General features: G+C 45.6%; 1 protein-coding gene across 2 annotated transcripts; it reads left to right on the top strand.

Annotated features, from left to right (window-relative positions):
- The first annotated feature begins 2627 nt into the window (after positions 1-2627).
- On the top strand, positions 2628-17522 carry LOC141147595 (zymogen granule membrane protein 16-like). Of its 2 annotated transcripts, none has more exons than XM_073634822.1 (4): positions 2628-2767; positions 6253-6375; positions 11746-11860; positions 17064-17522. In XM_073634822.1, exons 2-4 carry the CDS (start codon positions 6303-6305, stop codon positions 17365-17367), a joined length of 492 nt encoding a protein of 163 aa, XP_073490923.1. In that variant the 5' UTR covers positions 2628-2767; positions 6253-6302; the 3' UTR covers positions 17368-17522. The 2 variants fall into 2 exon arrangements, with proteins under 2 accessions (XP_073490923.1, XP_073490924.1); XM_073634823.1 differs by having other exon boundaries at positions 2649-2767; positions 6256-6375.
- Positions 17523-20026: the final 2504 nt, after the last annotated feature.

The raw sequence follows: 20026 nt of genomic DNA, 5'->3' as shown, positions 1-20026 counted from the left end.
TGTTCTTGGTCCGGGCCTCTCCAAAAGGTCATCAAATGCAGGAACAGACATGCGTGTGAAGGATGAAAAATGTATCGGGATAATTGCGAAGTTGTGCATACATATTTGCAAAATACCCCGCATAGAAATGCTGGGATTTTATAGGATGTGTCCAGAACCGATGACAGCTGCTTCTCTCCTCCTCCAGCTGTCTCCATCTCCTCAGCCTCCGTAACACATGACATATGTAGGACTTAAGCCCAGTCTCCTGATACCTTTTTGTCCCCAACAACTTCCCCTCCCCTCCAAACCCCTTTACAAATGACTTGACAAGGTTTTGGAGTAAATGGCCTTGACGGCCTATTTATTAACCAATTATAATATTAATTAAATAACATCTTCATAAATAACCATTAAAATTTCAATATATACTTTTTAGTGTCATAGCGGGAAGCAACATAGATTGGTCACTGCGAACAACCTCCTTTAACTTTAGGCCTCCAGTCGGAAACCCCTGACTCTGAGGCAATACCCAACCTTCGCAGTGACCTACCCTTTTTAACCCTTCCAGGTTAACCCCCTCGTAACCTGAAAGTACCATAAACAACCCCCATCCTTTCATGGATGGGTACCAGACACAACCCCCATCCTTTTGTGGATGGGTACCAAAAACAACCCCCATTCTTTCATGGATGGGTACCAGAAACAAGCCCCCATCCTTTCATGGATGGGTACCAGAAACAACCCCCATCCTTTTATGGATGGGTACCAGAAACAACCCCCATCCTTTTATGGATGGGTACCAGAAACAACCCCCCATCCTTTCATGGATGGGTACCAGAAACCACCCCCATCCCATGGATGGGTACAACATGTTCCATACATATAACCTCTAACTTCTCCTTCTCCATCGACCCAACACAGCCGGTCATCCTGACTTGTCCTCTACCCCCTTTTCAACCAACTCCAGGGCGGGTGGGTGGGAATCGCTTCCTCCTCCGCTCTTACGATTGACGTCACTTCCCCTTCTCCTTTCCTTTCTCGAGCTCTGAGCGACGCCCTCACACAGCCCCCTCCCCTTTTCTAAAAGGGGAAAACCTGATCTTAAAGCGGCCACTGTGCCGTCCAGCCATGTCATGCTGTCCCTACGCCTATTTCTCTCCTTTCTTTGGCTCCGGGACTGTCTAGCAGCAGGATGGCCTCATCGCTTTCCAAAATGACGGGCTCCATTATGCTCTCAGATGTAATCAGATGCTCTCTCTCCAACCAAAATGGCGCCCAAAAAAGAAGATTATAATATTTATTTATGCATTGTGGGAAATTAGGATTGGAATATAGAACAGGAGAGTGGTTTCTAACCCTCAAACTAATCCATAACCCTGAACCCAACCTCTAACCAACACCCTAACCCATAACCCTCAATGCAACCCTTAACCCTCAACCTAATCCTCAACCATACCCCTAACCAGGGGTGTACCTAGGGGGGACGCAACTGCGACCCGGCCCCATGCTCAGGGGGGCCCCGGGCAGCCCCTGTACACCTGGATAGGAGGGGCTCAATATAGAGGAACTGATCCCCTTCCTCCTTCAGCTGCTGAATGGTCACTTCTCCTCCTTTCCCTCCTGCAGGCATTCAGCAGCTGCAGAAAGGAGAGGATTGGTTCCTCTATATGCCACCACCCCTTCTGCCCCGCCTATCCAGCTTTTTAGTGCTCCCCCGGGCCCCTGTCCTCTCTCCTGGTCCTCCTGTGGTCTCCTCTGGCCCCCCTTATCCCGGGATGCTGTCAGGATGCTGTCAGGATGCTGTCAGGATGGGGAGTAAAGGGAAGGGGCCGGTAAATGTGTCATCTACCGGCCCCTTCCTTGTCTGAATAAATAGTCTGTGTTTACTGTGTTTCAGTTTGTGAATGAATGGGAAGTTCTGTGCAGAGGTATTCCTGTCCATTAATTCTGTAAAGCTGAGGCTGCAGAGATGGTGATTGAGGACTGCTCCTTTCTCTGTCTCAAAGGTGAAACATCAGAGGTCTCTTTAGACCCCTGATATCTCACGAAAGCCCCCAAACGGGGCTCCTAAAAAATTGTGAAAAATAATATTGTAAAAGCAAAGAATAATAAAATAAAATGGTAAAAAAAAAAAAAATAATAAAATAAAATAAAAAACTACTGACACAAGTGGCGGAACTACCAGGGTCACAAAGGTCGCATTTGCGACCAGGCCCTGGCGTTCCACCACTGGGCTTAGTGGGAAGGGCCCCAGCCAGGGGTCAGGAGTCCCCCTCATTGTTTCTTGCACACAGGGGCTCTGAAGGTTCTAGTTACCCCACTGCCCCTAACCCTCAACCTAATCCATAACCCTCGACCCAACCCCTAACCATCATCCTAATCCATAACCATACCCCTAACCCTTAACCTAAAGCATAACCCTCAATGCAACCCCTAACCCTCAACTGAATACATTACGGAAAGGTTTATTAGGAGGGTGAAGGGCAGAATATGTTTAATAAGACAACTAAAAAGCATAAATTAAAGCTACATATTACCTAATATGTTAACTTTATCTACACCTTTCAGCTCCCCTTCACACATGACATGACTGACCAAGAACAGGCGAGTGGGGTATGGAAGGAGTTAATGTGGCGTCATTGAAGTGAAATATTATCTGACACCAGAGAGTTCTTGTGAATTTAGAAAAAATGTCGCAATCAATGTGTCTATATACACACTGAGCTATACTGTATATATACCGGTAGAAGGGAAGATAGATTCATCCAGTGACCAGGAACGAAAGGTGAGTTATGGCTACATAGTCTGTGGCAGACTCTTGTACAGGGTTTTTATGATTTATAGAGTGATATACACTATATTACAAAAGTATTGGGACACCTGCCTTTACATGCATATGAACTTTAATGGCATCCCAGTCTTAGTCCGTAGGGTTCAATATTGGGTTGGTCCACACTTTGCAGCTATAACAGCTTCTACTCTTCTAAGAAGGCCGTCCACAAGGTTTAGGAGTGTGTCTATGGGAATGTTTGCATAATAAAGGTGCATTTATTATTTTTTTCCCAAAAAGTGAACTTATCCTTTAATTCTGTCATATGATGACCAGAAGTTCAGTGAAGCAGCACTGAGAGAGCAGGAGCCAACAGCATTGATAGTTTGAAACTGCCAGTGCTGGGGGTAAGAATTGTATTGTAAGTTTACTTAAGAATGTTAACCGCTTCAGCCCCGGAAGATTTTACCCCCTTCCTGACCAGAGCACTTTTTGCGATTCGGCACTGCGTCGCTTTAACTGACAGTTGCGCGGTCGTGCGACGTTGCACCCAAACAAAATTGACATCCTCTTTTCCCCCACAAATGGAGCTTTCTTTTGGTGGTATTTGATCGCCTCTGCGGTTTTTATTTTTTGCGCTATAAACAATAAAAGAGCGACAATTTTGAAAAAAAAACGCAATATTTTTTACTTTTTGCTATAGTAAATATCCCCAAAAAATATATATAAAAAACTATTTTTTCCTCAGTTTAGGCCAATATGTATTCTTATACATATTTTTGTTAAAAAAAAAATCGCAATGCGCATATATTGATTGGTTTGCACAAAATTTATAGCGACTAGGGGATAGATTTATGGCATTTTTATTATTAATTTTTTTTTTATTATGGCGGCGATCTGCGATTTTTATTGGGACTGCGACATTATGGCGGAAACATTGGACACTTTTGACACTATTTTGGGACCATTGTCATTTATACAGCGATCAGTGCTATAAAAATGCATTGATTACTGTGTAAATGACACTGGCAGTGAAGGGGTTAACCACTAGGGGGGCGATGAAGGGGTTAAGTGTGTCCTAGGGAGTGATTCTAACTGTGGGGGGGAGGGGCTTCAACACACATAACAGTGATCACCGCACCGATGACAGGGAGTAGTGATCTCTGTCATGTCACTGGGCAGAACGGGGAAATGCTCTCTTTACAAAAGCATCTCCCAATTCTACCTCTCCGTGACACGAACGCGGGCACCCGGCGGGCATCAAGTCCGTGGGACCCACGGTCATGGAGACCGCAGCGGGCACTGCTGCTTAAATGGCACGTACCTGTACGCCCTTTTGCCCACCAGTGCCATTCTGCCGATGTATATCAGCGTACGCTGGTCAGGAAGCGGTTAAAGCGGAGTTCCACCCAAAAATGGAAATTCCGCTTATCCGGTCCCCCCCTCCCTCCGGTGTCACATTTGGCACCTTTCAGGGGGGAGAAGATACCTGTCTAATACAGGTATTTGCTCCCACTTCCAGCGATAGAACCTGCGGCGATCTCCGCCATGTCCGGCCCCCCCTCCTCCATCTTCTGAGAAACACACAGGTCCCAGAAGACAGCAGGGACCAGGGAGGACTTGCAGCGTGACTCGCGCATGCGCAGTAGGGAACCAGGCTGTGAAGCCGCAAAGCTTCACTTCCTGATTCCCTTACTGAAGATGCCGGCGTCTCCACCCAGGAGCCGAGGGACAGGTACCGTATATACTCAAGTATAAGCCGAGTTTTTCAGCACATTTTTTTGTGCTGAAAGTGCCCCCCTCGGCTTATACTGGAGTCAAGCACTTTTCTGCAGCATAAAATTTCATTTTCCGAACCGATTTTGGGGCCCCGTATTTCGGGCCACTTTGTGCAAACTCAGTGGAACGAGAACCACAACATATCTAAAGCTGGGGTTCCTAGCACCAAGTTGCCCTGAGATATGGGGCCCCAAATCGGTTCAGGAAATGTCATTCTCTGCTGCAGAAAAGTGCTTGACATTTTCTGAACTGATTTTTGGGGCCCTGTATCTCAGGGCCACTTGGTGCTATGAACCCCAGCTTTGGATATATTGTGGTGTTGGTTCCTCTGGGTTTGCACCCCAAATTTGGGGTGCCTAGCGCTAAGTGGCCTTGAGATACGGGGCCCCAAAATCAGTCAACTGTGTCCATCTGCAGCAATCTCATTTCGGGACCCTTTGGGTCCAGAGACTCCAAATTTTGGCTGCAGCTAGGGGGCATCTAGGAACCCTTAACTACCGAGTTTGAAGCTCGGGGGACCTATGGCTGCAAATGGGCACAGTGAGGCTGCAAATGAGCTCAGTGAGGCTGCAAATGGGCATTGTTGACCCTCTTTTCCACTTACAGTAGCTGCGCATTTCTCACCCTAGGCTTATACTCGAGTCAATAGGTTATCCCAGTTTTTCGTGGTAAAATTAGGTGCCTCGGCGGTTGACTTATACTCCAGTATATACGGTAAGTGTCCTTATTTTAAAAGTCAGCAGCTGCAGTATTTGTAGATGCTGACTTTAATTTTTTTTTTTTTTTTTTTTCGGCGGAACTCCGCTTTAAGGTTTAAAATACTGAGGCTTTAATACAACTTTAAAGCAGCATTCTTTGCTAATGCACGACTTGTGCAAACCTATTCTCAATGTAGAATTAACAAAAGTGCGGATGGACAGACCCAACAGGGGAAAAAAGGGGGAGAGAGAATGAGAAAAATATTAAGCTTTAAATAGAATTAAAGGATAAGTTCACTTTAAAAATAAATAAATAAATGCACATTTTTGCAGGTAAAAAAAATGTGCATTTATTATTTTTTTTATATTAGGAGCCTGTAAAGTATTGCACCAGCCATCAGCAGACCGCTGGTGCCATGCAGATCTCCTGTAGATCTGTCGGTGTATCTGAGTGCCTGTACATCCCCAGGTACACTGACAGGAAGAATCAATGAACTACTAAGAGCTGTGTGAATGAATGACGCGGCTGTGTAGGTGGAGCCCCGCAGGGCCGAGCTGATTTCAAAAAGTGACAGCTAGTAAGGGGAACTTCTCCCTCTACTGCTGTCACAAGGACAGGGGGAGGGGGATGGAGCAGCGGCTGCAGCATTGGGGACATGTTACTCTAAAAACAGGTGGAACATGTAACATGTTCCCAAAGGTGAACTTATCCTTTAAAGGGAATATTTACAAAAACTGGAGCACTCAGAATCTGGTGCAGCTGTGCACGGCAGTCAATCAGCTTCTAACTTTAGATTGTTCAGTTAAGCTTTGACAATAAAACCTGGATGCCGATTGGTTTTTATGCAGAGCTGCCCCAGAGTATGCACTCTCCGGGTTTTAGTAAATCAACCCCAAAATGCGTTTAGTTTTGTGTCTATTTGAATTACAGTAACTCACAATTTCTAATGATATTTTGCATTCCCATATTTTTTTTGCATGAGTTTATTTATTTTTTTTTTTCTTTTTACTGTTGCCGCACAGAAGGTTTTGGAAGAATTTACTGTTTCGGCTGAGAGGCGCGGCTCTAGGTGATGACTGCTAAGACCAGGATGCTGACTCTCCTGTGTGCGTGCTTTCTGCTGGGCTCCACAGCGGCATCTATTGGTGAGCATGAGTTATTACAACTTACTACGCATCCCCTGTTATAGTGACCAGTCCATTATAATAATGAATACGGGAGGGCAGAAGCAGCTAATCGGCACAATCAATTATAAAAACTACTGTCAGTTATTTGCATTGTAAAAAAGTAAAAAGTAAAAACCTGACTGAGGCTCGGCCCCTCTTAAAATAATAATAATGCTCTCAAGATCCATAGGTGGAGGGACTTAAAAGACAATTAGGCAGAATATCCATACATATGTAATTGTATTATATAAAAAAAAACACAAACAATACCAAAAACCACAAGATAAAATAATAATTGGCCAATTATAAACTACCCCCCCAGCTGCACAAGGAAGCACCCCTAAAAAAAAAACAGGGTATATCCTCAATTTTGTGTATGAGACACAGACTGGAGTGTCCAATAGGTGATGTGGAAAGCTTGCATAAACAAAAAAATTTGTATAATTCCTCTTAAAGGTCAGCATATGACGACATATTGCATCCACACATATGTTGTATGACCTATCAGTGGATCCTATTGCATAATTTGTAGACAATATGTGCAATCCTAGATATAATAAAAAAATCTCCAGGCCCCTGCTGTATGAATCCTTCTATCTCCAAGGTATCTCTATAGGAGAAGAAGGGGAAAGGAGTGCTGTGAATTTCCTGCTTGGGAAATCAGTGGATCAAAAATGTATGTCAGAAAACTCTACACTGGGCTTAGATGTTCCCAATGCACATGATGCACCTCCACATACAAGGGTGTATCATGAAATGAGTGAGCCCGTGTGCAAGATCAAAAGCAGCCCTTAGGCAATGATAAGAGAAAAAAAAAAAAAAAGTGCCACGCTTAGAGCACCAACGGCGCACAGTGGCCGTGATTTAAATTGTGCTAGATATTGGGCGTGGCTTAAAGGGGTGTGGTTAGAGTCTGAGATGACTTACATAGTACAGAATGTTGTAATGTTAAAGCGGGATTCTGGCCAGCGAAAAAAAATTTTTAAAGTCAGCAGCTACAAACACTGTAACTGCTGACTTTAAATAAGTAGACTTACCTGTCCTGGGTGCCCGCGATGTCGGCTGCCCGAGGCCGACCCGTCCCTCGGCTCTCAGGACCCGGCACCGCCATCCTAACTAAGGGAAACAGGCAGTGGAGCCTTGCGGCTTCACTGCCAGTTTCCTACTGCGCACGCTCTAGCGGCGCTCTGTGAATGGCCCCGTGGTTTTCTGGGAACACACACAGTTTCCAGAAGGCAACGGAGCCGCTCACCGAGGAACAGGACACGCCGCGGAATACGAAGAGGCAGATTAGGAAGACTGCCTAGCAATAAGGGTTCAGGTAAGTTTAAATTTTTTTTTTTTTCAAATGTTTTTTTTTTTCAGGGTGGCCCTCCACTTTAACTATGGAATGTACAATGCAGAGTGTACGGTGGTGGGTAGAATGTGCAGGATGGTGTCAGTAGGGCAGTGGATAGTGTCAGTTGTTTTTTTGTTTTTATTGTTTTATTTTCTATAATTTTTTTTACCATTCTAACACTACACTAAAACTATACTCACACTACACTGACACTACATGAATGCTACACTAAAACTACACTGACACTACACTAACACTACACTCACACTACACTTACACTACACTAAAACTACACTGACACTATACTCACACTACAATAACATAACACGAATGCTACACTGACACTACACTGACACTACAATCACACTACACTAACACTACACTGACACTACACTCACACTACACTGACACTACATTCACACTACACTAACACTACACTGACACTACACTAACACTACACTGACACTATACTTACACTATACTCACACTACACTAACACTTCACGAATGCTATTCTGACACTACACTAACACTACACTCACACTACACTGACACTATACTCACACTACACTAACACTACACGAATGCTACACTGACAGTATACTCACACTATTACACTGACACTACACTCACACTACACTCACACTATACTCACACTACACTAAGACCCCTTTCACACTTGTGCGAACTCAAAGTCGCACGATTTTACGGCCGCAATTTTGCTGTGATTTGGGAGCAGTACTACTTTGTACGACTTTGCCACAACTTTGGCAAACACTACACTAACACTACACTCACACTACACTCACACTACACTAACACTACACTGACACTACAATAATACTACGCTCACACTACACTCACACTACACTAACTCTACACTACCTCTACACTCATCATGACTTTGTCCAATCAGGGCTCTGACAGTGCTCTGTGCCTAATCGAGCAAAGCCTTGCACCTGACCAGCGGTGCATTGCCTTTGCCAATCAGGGCCCTAGAAAGCACTGAGCAGCACACAGTGCATTGTGGGGCGCTCGGCAGGCAAACATCCCGCTGAGTGCAAGTTCAGGTGCTCAGCAAACACCCAAATGGGCACTGTTTGGGGCCAAACAGCTCACCCATCACTGTCAGTGAACACCACTACTACTTAGCACAGCATTATTTTGTGAACACTGTAGGGTTGGTAGTCGCATTTATAAAGTCGATCTCTCAGGTGAAGTTCCCCAGTACATAGTCCCCTCAGTACCCCCAGTGCCTACCAGTGTAGAAGAAGCCAGCCCTTGCAAGTTGCTCTTGGCTCACCCCAGTGTATTGGTACCAGTTGTACATGGTTCCCAGTCTCTGCCTCTTCTCCTGTAGCTTGGGGTACTCTACCCACCAGCTGTCATCCTCGTCCCCAGGCAGTCTCTGCAGCTAGCTCAGGATCTGTGTACCCATTGAGTTTGTAGCCCTCATGAGGGAAATGTTTCCCACATGTCTGCCTAGTACAATAGCACAGATGGGGAAGTACGTGTGATGCTTGGATCCTGAATGGTTCCCGGGCCCCCAGCTCTGTAGTAGGATGCCCCTGCAGCAGAAGCATAGCATCTGGGCCGCAGATATAAGGAGCCAGCCAGTGCCAGTTGCTGAGGGGAGTCCAGCCATCCTGCAAGCTCACCAGCTACCTGACCCCACTCCACATGTCTTTTTATAATGAAGTTCTGGGGGTGTCCAGGCTGGTGGGTTCCCCAGTAGCCCAACATCTCTCTATTCAGATCACAGTATGATCAGAGATGCCTCCCTTCCCTTGGGCTCCATGGCAGCAAATTTACAAACATTTCACAACAGGCCAGGTCTGAAGACTTTCAGGCTGGGTTCCCACCGATGCGAATTGGATGTGGATTTCCCTGCATCCAATTCGCATAGCAGATGATTGTGACCGGCTCTCTATGGAGCCGGTTCACACACCTCCCCAGTGGCTCTGGTGCGAATGGCAAAGGAACCCTGTGCATCTTTTGGTCCATTTCAGGTCCGAATTCAGCCAAAAATTCTGTCTGAAATCGGACCTGAAATGGTGAATGGCGACACACCGGACTCCTGCGATCTCCAGTGTGAACCCAGCCTTAAAGATCCGGCAATGACCTGGCAACAGTGTTAACTTTAAAGTCAAATTTCTATTTAGTTTTAGTCATAGTCTTTTGACGAAAATGCCATTTTAGTTTTAGTCGTACTTTAGTCGACGGATGGCTTGCACCCGAGGGTACTTAGGGAACTTGGTCAAGTAATTGCCAGACCATTGTTCCTAATTTTTACAGACAGTCTACTGACTGGAATGGTACCAGCTGATTGGAGAAAAGCCAATGTAGCACCAATATTTAAAAAGGGCCCAAAAAACATCTCTGGGAATTACAGACCAGTTAGCCTAACATCAATAGTATGTAAACTCTTGGAGGGGATGATAAGGGACTATATACAAGATTTTAGTAATGAGAACGGTATGATTAGCAGTAATCAGCATGGATTCATGAAGAATCATTCTTGCCAAACCAATCTATTAATCTTCTATGAGGAGGTGAGTTGCCAGCTAGATAAAAGAAGGCCCGTAGATGTGGTGTATCTGGATTTTGCAAAAGCATTTGACACAGTTCCCCATAAACGTTTACTGTACAAAATAAGGTCTGTTGGCATGGACCATAGGGTGAGTACATAGATTGAAAACTGGCTACAAGGGCGTGTTCAAAGGGTGGTGATAAATGGGGAGTACTCAGAATGGTCAGGGGTGGGTAGTGGGGTCCCCCAGGGTTCTGTGCTGGGACCAATCCTATTTATTTTGTTCATAAACAACCTGGAGGATGGGATAAACAGTTCAATCTCTGTATTTGCAGACGGTACTAAGCTAAGCAGGGCAATAACTTCGCCGCAGGATGTGGAAACCTTGCAAGAAGATCTGAACAAATTAATGGGGTGGGCGACTACATGGCAAATGAGGTTCAATGTAGAAAAATGTAAAATAATGCATTTGGGTGGCAAAAATATGAATTCAATCTATACACTGGGGGGAGAACCTCTGGGGGAATCTAGGATGGAAAAGGACCTGGGGGTCCTAGTAGATGGTAGGCATGCAATGCCAAGCTACTGCTAACAAAGCAAACAGAATATTGGCATGCATTAAAAAGGGGATCAACTCCAGAGATAAAACGATAATTCTCCCACTCTACAAGACTCTGGTCCAGACGCACCTGGAGTATGCTGTCCAGTTCTGGGCACCAGTCCTCAGGAAGGATGTACTGGAAATGGAGCGAGTACAAAGAAGGGCAACAAAGCTAATAAAGGGTCTGGAGGATCTTAGTTATGAGGAAAGGTTGTGAGCACTGAACTTATTCTCTCTGGAGAAGAGACGCTTGAGAGGGGATATGATTTCAATATACAAATATTCATAAAGAAAAAAAATATTGCTTTTTGATAAAAAGAAGTGCAACTTTGAAATATAAAAAAACAACAAAAAAGAACGAAAAAAAAACTGTAAACTCTATTGGCTGTAATGCCATTTCACATATTACTTGAGTATAAAAAAGCCTTTTTCTTACTTTTTTATTTTTTTTTTTTATTTTTAGGAGCTTAGTAGATGCCCCCTTCTTATTCTTATGTGTTAAATTTTAACAGTATTAATTTTGACGTCGCATTTCGATTTAGTTTTAGTCATAGTATTTTGACTAAGATGCCATTTTAGTTTTAGTTGTATTTTAGTCATCTGAATTTTTTTAGTTATAGTCGTATTTTAGTCATCTAAAATGGTGTTAATTTAGTCAATGAAAATATTTTTATCTACGAAATTAACACTGCCTGGCAATGTTAACAAAATTCCAACATTGCCAGGTAATTTCCAGCAAATTCCCAGGTATGGCCATCACCCATCCCCAAGTCTCACCATAGCTGGTCTAGCTGAATGCATGCAGAATTGCAGATACATTATACACATTCATGTGTAGGTGACCCCTGCCTGACTGCTCTCCTATATCTCACTGTTGTAGAGAGTGGAGTCTCATATGGAGACAATGGAGACAACGCTTTTTCCTTCTCCGATGGGCAACAACATGGGCCAATTACAGCCATTCGCATCAGGGAGGGTCCCAGTTGTCTGAATGGGTAAGATTTGTCTGACTATAGCTTTTCTACTACACTTTATATACATACAACTTTTTCAGCACATTTCAGTAGAATGTATAATGTCAGTCTGCTGCAGGGAGAAGAAAGCATTTCCTCAGTCTCCTCTCCCCCCCTCTCCCCCAGTGATCAAGCTGCAACAGTGTAACTTTGTAGCAGCATGTCCAGGCCCGGATTTACTCCCTTTGCCACCCGAAGGCCGGGTCCTTCAATGCCCCCCCCCCCCACACACACACCACCATTCTCGTCCTTTATCGATGACTGCTACAATAGATCAATTAAAAACATATCTCCACACATGAGAACACTGAAAATAACTGGCTTTAATTGTACAGACTGAAAATACTCTGTAATGCAGAAAATGCCTTTTAAAGATAATAGCAGTAAGAAACTCCCTACAATTTTCACCTGCTGCGCTCACCCCAGACGTCCTATTCGCCAATCAGCCTGGCCATTGATTGGCTAGAGTGGATGGATTGAAAGCAGCGCAGGCATTGGCTCGCGCTGCTGTCAATCACATCCAATGATGTGGCGCGCCGGGGGGCGGGGCCGAGTGATACAGTGAGCCGCCGGCTGTATCACGGGAGCGCGCCCACAAGAACTAACCCATATGCGAGAGAGCTTGCATGAAGGGGGTTAGTTCTTGAGGGAAGGAGCCGAGACAGGCGCTGAGGGACCCCAGAAGACGAGGTTCGGGGCCACTCTGTGCAAAACGAGCTGCACAGTGGAGGTAAGTATAACATGTTTGTTATTTTAAAAAAAGAAAAAAAATTGCCTTTACAACCCCTTTAATGAGCCTGTTGCACAAATCACTTTATTGCACTTTATTTACCCACTGACATACATGACTGACCTGACTACTGACATACATGACTGACCTGACTACTGACATACATGACTGACCTGACTACTGACATACATGACTGACCTGACTACTGACATACATGATTGACCTGACTACTGACATACATGACTGACCTGACTACTGACATACATGACTGACCTGACTACTGACATACATGACTGACCTGACTACTGACATACATGACTGACCTGACTACTGACATACATGACTGACCTGACTACTGACATACATGACTGACCTGACTACTGACATACATGACTGACCTGACTACTGACATACATGGCTGACCTGACTACTGACAGACATGACTGACCTGACTACTGACATACATGACTGACCTGACTACTGACATACATGACTGACCTGATTACTGACATACATGACTGACCTGACTACTGACATACATGACTGACCTGACTACTGACATACATGACTGACCTGACTACTGACATACATGACTGACCTGACTACTGACATACATGGCTGACCTGACAACTGACATACATGACTGACCTACCTACTGGCATACATGACTGACCTACCTGACAAACATGGCTGACCTACCTGACTGACCTGACTACTGACATACATGACTGTCCTGACTACTGACATACATGACTGACCTGACTACTGACATACATGACTGACCTACCTACTGGCATACATGACTGACCTACCTGACAAACATGGCTGACCTACCTGACTGACCTGACTACTGACATACATGGCTGACCTGACTACTGACATACATGACTGACCTACCTACTGGCATAGATGACTGACCTACCTAACATACATGGCTGACCTACCTGACTGACCTGACTACTGACATACATGACTGACCTGACTACTGGCATACATGACTGACCTGACTACTGACATACATGGCTGACCTGACTACTGACAGACATGACTGACCTGACTACTGATATACATGACTGACCTGACTACTGACATACATGACTGACCTGATTACTGACATACATGACTGACCTGACTACTGACATACATGACTGACCTGACTACTGACATACATGACTGACCTGATTACTGACATACATGACTGACCTGACTACTGACATACATGGCTGACCTGACAACTGACATACATGACTGACCTACCTACTGGCATACATGACTGACCTACCTGACAAACATGGCTGACCTACCTGACTGACCTGACTACTGACATACATGACTGTCCTGACTACTGACATACATGGCTGACCTGACAACTGACATACATGACTGACCTACCTACTGGCATAGATGACTGACCTACCTAACATACATGGCTGACCTACCTGACTGACCTGACTACTGACATACATGACTGACCTGACTACTGACATACATGACTGACCTACCTGACATACATGACTGACCTGACTACTGACATAAAAGACTGACCTACCTACTGACATACATGACTGACCTACCTGACATACATGACTGACCTACCTGACATACATAACTGACCTACCTACTGACATACATGACTGACCTGACCACTGATATACGTGACTGACCTACCTGACATACATGACTGACCTACCTGACATACATGGCTGACCTACCTGACTGACCTGACTACTGACATACATGACTGACCTGACTACTGACATACATGACTGACCTACCTACTGACATACATGACTGACCTGACTACTGACATACATGACTGACCTGACTCCTCACATAAAAGACTGACCTACCTACTGACATACATGACTGACCTACCTGACATACATGACTGACCTACCTGACATACATGACTGACCTACCTACTGACATACATGACTGACCTGACCACTGATATACATGACTGACCTACCTGACATACATGACTGACCTACCTGACATACATGGCTGACCTACCTGACTGAACTGACTACTGACATACATGACTGACCTACCTACTGGCATACATGACTGACCTACCTGACATACATGACTGACCTACCTGACATACATGGCTGACCTACCTGACTGACCTGACTACTGACATACAGGACTGACCTGACTATTGACATACATGACTGACCTGACTACTGACATACATGACTGACTTACCTACTGGCATACATGACTGACCTACCTGACATACATGACTGACCTACCTGACATACATGGCTGACCTACCTGACTGACCTGACTACTGACATACATGACTGACCTGACTACTGACATACATGGCTGACCTGACTACTGACATACATGACTGACCTGACTACTGGCATGCATGACTGACCTACCTGGCATACATGACTGACCTGCCTGACATACATGGCTGACCTACCTGACTGACCTGACTACTGACAAACATGACTGACCTGACTACTGACATACATGACTGACCTACCTACTGATATACATGACTGACCTACCTGACATACATGACTGACCTGACTACTGACATACATGACTGACCTACCTACTGATATACATGACTGACCTACCTGACATACATGACTGACCTGACTACTGACATACATGACTGACCTGACTACTCACATAAAAGACTGACCTACCTACTGACATACATGACTGACCTACCTGACATACATGACTGACCTACCTACTGACATACATAACTGACCTACCTACTGATATATATGACTGACCTACCTGACATACATGACTGACCTGACTACTGACATACATGACTGACCTACCTGACATACACGGCTGACCTACCTGACTGACCTGACTACTGACATACATGACTGACCTGACTACTGACATACATGACTGACCTGACTACTGATATACATGACTGACCTACCTGACATACATGACTGACCTACCTACTGGCATACATGACTGACCTACCTGACATACATAACTGACCTACCTGACATACATGGCTGACCTACCTGACTGACCTGACTACTGACATATATGACAGACCTGACTACTGACATACATGACTGACTTACCTACTGGCATACATGACTGACCTACCTGACATACATGACTGACCTACCTCACATACATGGCTGACCTACCTGACATACATGACTGACCTGACTACTGACATACATGACTGACCTGACTACTGACATATATGACTGACGTACCTACTGGCATACATGACTGACCTACCTACTGGCATACATGACTGACCTACCTGACATACATGACTGACCTACCTGACATACATGACTGACCTGACTCCTCACATAAAAGACTGACCTACCTACTGACCTACCTGACTGACCTGACTACTGACATACATGACTGACCTACCTGACTGACCTGACTACTGACATACATGACTGACCTGACTACTGACATACATGACTGACCTACCTGACATACAGATTGTTGCTGCTCAGTCTTACCTGTCCTGTAGTGTGTGAGTACACTCATTCCGGGCTCCGGCATTCACCGTCCACGTCCACCACTCAGACAGCCCTGCAGACAGGCAGTGCCAGGATAGAAGAGCCGCCCGTCCATTTACACAGAACGAGCGGCTCAGCGTGGATCTCCCAGTGCCCAGCGCGGCCGCACAGTGTCATTCCCACCTCCTCCTGGACCCGGCAGCGTAACATAACTGTATGTTAGTGCAGGGGGGGGGGGGGGCGGTCGCGAAAGCCAAAAAGTCGCAGCAGAAGCGGCGCCGCCCCTGCACCACTGCCGCCCCGAGGCCTGGCCTCGTTGGCCTTGTGGGAAATCCATCCCTGAGCATGTCACAGGGTCAGAGGCTGTAGCAGGGGCTGATCTGTATGAGACATTTGTGAACTCAGCCCAGAGATGCACATGTGCTAAGAATTAAAGTGGTTGTACACCCTGTATAATCACTTTTACCTACAGGTAAACCTATATTAAGGCTTACCTGTAGGTGCTGGAAATACCTCCTAAACCTTCACGGTTTTGGAGATATTTACAATAGAGCCGTTTCTCCGTAGACTATGTCTATGGCACAGGCGCACTTTAGAAACGGCGATCGTGCTGTTTCTAAAGGGGTCATGCCGTGACTGGTGGCTCCCACGCGCATGCCCGGAAGTGACATCACACGGCTCCGGCCAGTTACAGTTCGCGGCCCCAGAAGGAAGAGGGGTGAAGATGGACGCTCGCTGCTAGGGGGGGCAACAGTGACATCGCAGGCTGCTATTTCAGGTAAGTGACACATAGTGGGCTACTATGCGATGTATAGTAGCCCATTATGCTTTACCTGTGCAGGGAAATAATGAGGAAGTAAAACCCATCAGGGTTTACTTCCTCTTTAAACGATTGTGTCATCTCTGAGCCAACATCCCAGTCCAGGAAGTAGATGCATGAACAAAGATGTTCACTTCTTCATATGTTCTCCTCCAGGATTCACTTCAAATTTGGTACCTACTGGGCGCCTTTTTCGGGAGACCATGGTGGTGTCTTCCAGGAGTTCTTGCTGCACAGCAATGAAAATATCATTCAGGTGTCGGGAAAGTTCTCCAATTGTGTGAATGAGCTGCTCTTCGTGACAAACTTCGGGAGGATATTCAAAGTCGGGCAACCATCAGGCACAAGCTTCAATGATTTTCCGAAGACTAAGGGCAATGTACTGCTCTACATTAGTGGGCAATACTCCAACGTCCTGAATAGCATCCGCTTTCACTGGGGTGTCCATCCAAACAAATAACACCTCAACAATGGTTCTAATTGACCTCCAGAACTGAGATCTGGAGCCCACCAGAGCCAACCAGAAGACTGGGCTTCCTCAATGCCCACTTGCTACCCATCCAGCTTATTCTACTTTCCTTGGATTTGAGAAAAAAATAAAGATTTTAAATCATATTTTGTGTTCCAATTTGTTAGTGCTCTCTACTGTAGCTATTACTTGAAGGAGATGTTTAATATGTTTGCTTTTTGTCTATAGCGCTTACTCCTGGAAGTGCCGATGAGGATATGTCCAGGGGTCCCAAAGTAGTACAGAGGCCGCCTGCCACAGACACAGCCCCAATCACACCAACAACGCAGGCTCCGTTTAGGGGATGTCTTTTTAGAAATGATTGCGGAATACCTTGAAACAGGAGAAGGTCACAGGATCTCCAAACAATAATAGTGTAGCAAGGCTAGGCCTCCTTCGATCTACTGAGAACCTCCAGGGCCAGGAACAGCTGACATCCTTCTGTATGTAGTGGGTTGTGAGGCATGGTGGGTGTAAGGTGGATAAAGTAATTGGGCGCCAGACACTTCTTGGATGCAAAAGAAAGTTTATTTTTTGGGGGGAAGAGAGGGTTAGGGCCAGGACACTGAGACTTCAATAGGAGGACAGCCATGCAGGGAAAGGCATCCAGCAAGACGCCACATCTGCATGTGTAGGATCGCTGTCTCCTATGGCAACAGTCTTTAACAGTTCCAAACAAAAAGCTTAACAGTTCCTTCACTTCCACTACAATCACTCCTTGTAGTTCTGCAGTCCACTGAGCTCCCAGTCTCTCTCACTAGACTAGATGATTCACTGCCACTGAATCCCTTGAGCTCCTCCAATCTTCATGGCAGTATCTTCCTCAAGCGTCACCCCCGCCTCTCTGCTGGGTCCCTTGCTTGGCACTTCAGATACTTCTCAAGCTTCACCCCACTGGCCTGCTCGGTCCCTGGCTTGACACACAAGGCTGCTCTACAAGCGTCACCTCTGCTGGCTGGGTCCCTGGCTTTATACCTGCTGAAGTTTCATGATTCTTTACGGAATACTGCTCCAGTACTTACTTCAGTTACTCACTGTGGTCCCTGGTAATTAGGCAGATAGTCCCAATGGCGTCCCTAGGGGGGGACAGAGGGGGCCCTGACCCCCCCCCCAACATTATGCTGTGCCCCACCATGTGCCCCCCCAACTAAAAAAAATAATTTTTTTTTTTTTTTTTTTTTTTACAAAAAGGCAATGTCTTTTTGTCTGCATTCGTAGCGCATGCGCCACATCTTACTTGCAGGAAGGACTCCACCAGGACTCTCAGTTACTGAAAAAACAGACTGATTTCTCCCGTCCTTAGGACAGGAGAACCAGTCTGTAAATTCCAAGAGATGCCAGACCAGCGCTGTCAATAGCAGGGGCAGGACAGCATGAGGAGGCTGGGGAACCCCACAGTGGCAAGACAATCTTTGCAACCCTGATAGTTCTCCCACTGCTTTGGACCCTTATATTTTCTTGGTATGCTGGTGACATATATCTCTTGCTTTCTGCCACCTTGGGGGGGCCCCAATACAGTAGGAAGGGAGCTCACTGCAGAACATGTGAAAGGGCCCATTGTGGGATCGTAGTAAAGGCCCCAGGATATATATATATATATATATATATATATATATATATATATATATATATAATATAAAATTGGATTTTATAGTTGCCCCCCTACTTTTGTCCCTGTCCCCCCATGTGCCCCCCTAAATTTGAAAGCTGGAGATGCCACTGGATAGTCCCTTACTGGTGACAGCTTCCCCTCTACCTCCGACCACGACAGGTTCTCTGGCTGGCAGAACCGTCACTTCTGGTTGGACTGCAAGCCGCAATCCCAACCCTGCACTGCTCTCTTGCTTCTGGATAAGCCCTCAGACAGCCTAGCAGCCAGATGTGCCTGGGATAGGCCCAATCTCCGGCCTAGCAGCCCATTCAATATGACACACGTCTACCCAGACAGCCGTCCAGGTAGCACAGAACATCGATCACCTGACTCCACCTGAATATATAGGCTCTCCCAGCAGGCCAAGGAATTCAAGAAAACCCCTGCCCATTGTCTGAGATACCCCATATACCCATAACCTGACCCTGGGTTGCCCTTCTCATATCTAGCACCACCAAGTACCTGGCCACCTAGTGATAGAAGAGAAAAGTGCAACAAGGCCAAACTTAGGGAGAAATCAATGGATTCCTAACTATCAACCAGGACAACTACTTTGTGAGGAGCAACCCAGCCTAAACTCCAGGGTGCTACAATAGCAATCAATAGAATACTACTCACTAATCTTCTCTATATCAACATCAGAAAAAAAGGTGCAGGAACTCACCCCCCCAGGTCACGCCCCTGCCGGCCCAATAGAACCGCCCACTAACAGGTCACACCCCCCCCCTAAAACTGCCCCTTTAGGGAACAGGGAACCAAGTATAATTTGGGGGCCTATACAAGTGAGTTGTTAATAAAAAGTAATGCAGTAAAATGTGCAAAAAATTTGAAATGTCCAGCACTTACCAAAGTAAGCTCTGAGACACTTCCAGACTATTTCAGCATTCTTGTCATATAGTTTAGACATGTATCTGAACATACATGAGCTCATCCCTACTGAACAGCTCTAAGCGCCCATTT

The sequence above is a fragment of the Aquarana catesbeiana genome, linkage group LG06 (assembly GCF_042186555.1).
Source record: "Aquarana catesbeiana isolate 2022-GZ linkage group LG06, ASM4218655v1, whole genome shotgun sequence".
In the NCBI taxonomy this organism is placed as follows: Eukaryota; Metazoa; Chordata; class Amphibia; order Anura; family Ranidae; genus Aquarana; species Aquarana catesbeiana.
This window is presented reverse-complemented; position numbering and strand designations above follow the sequence as displayed.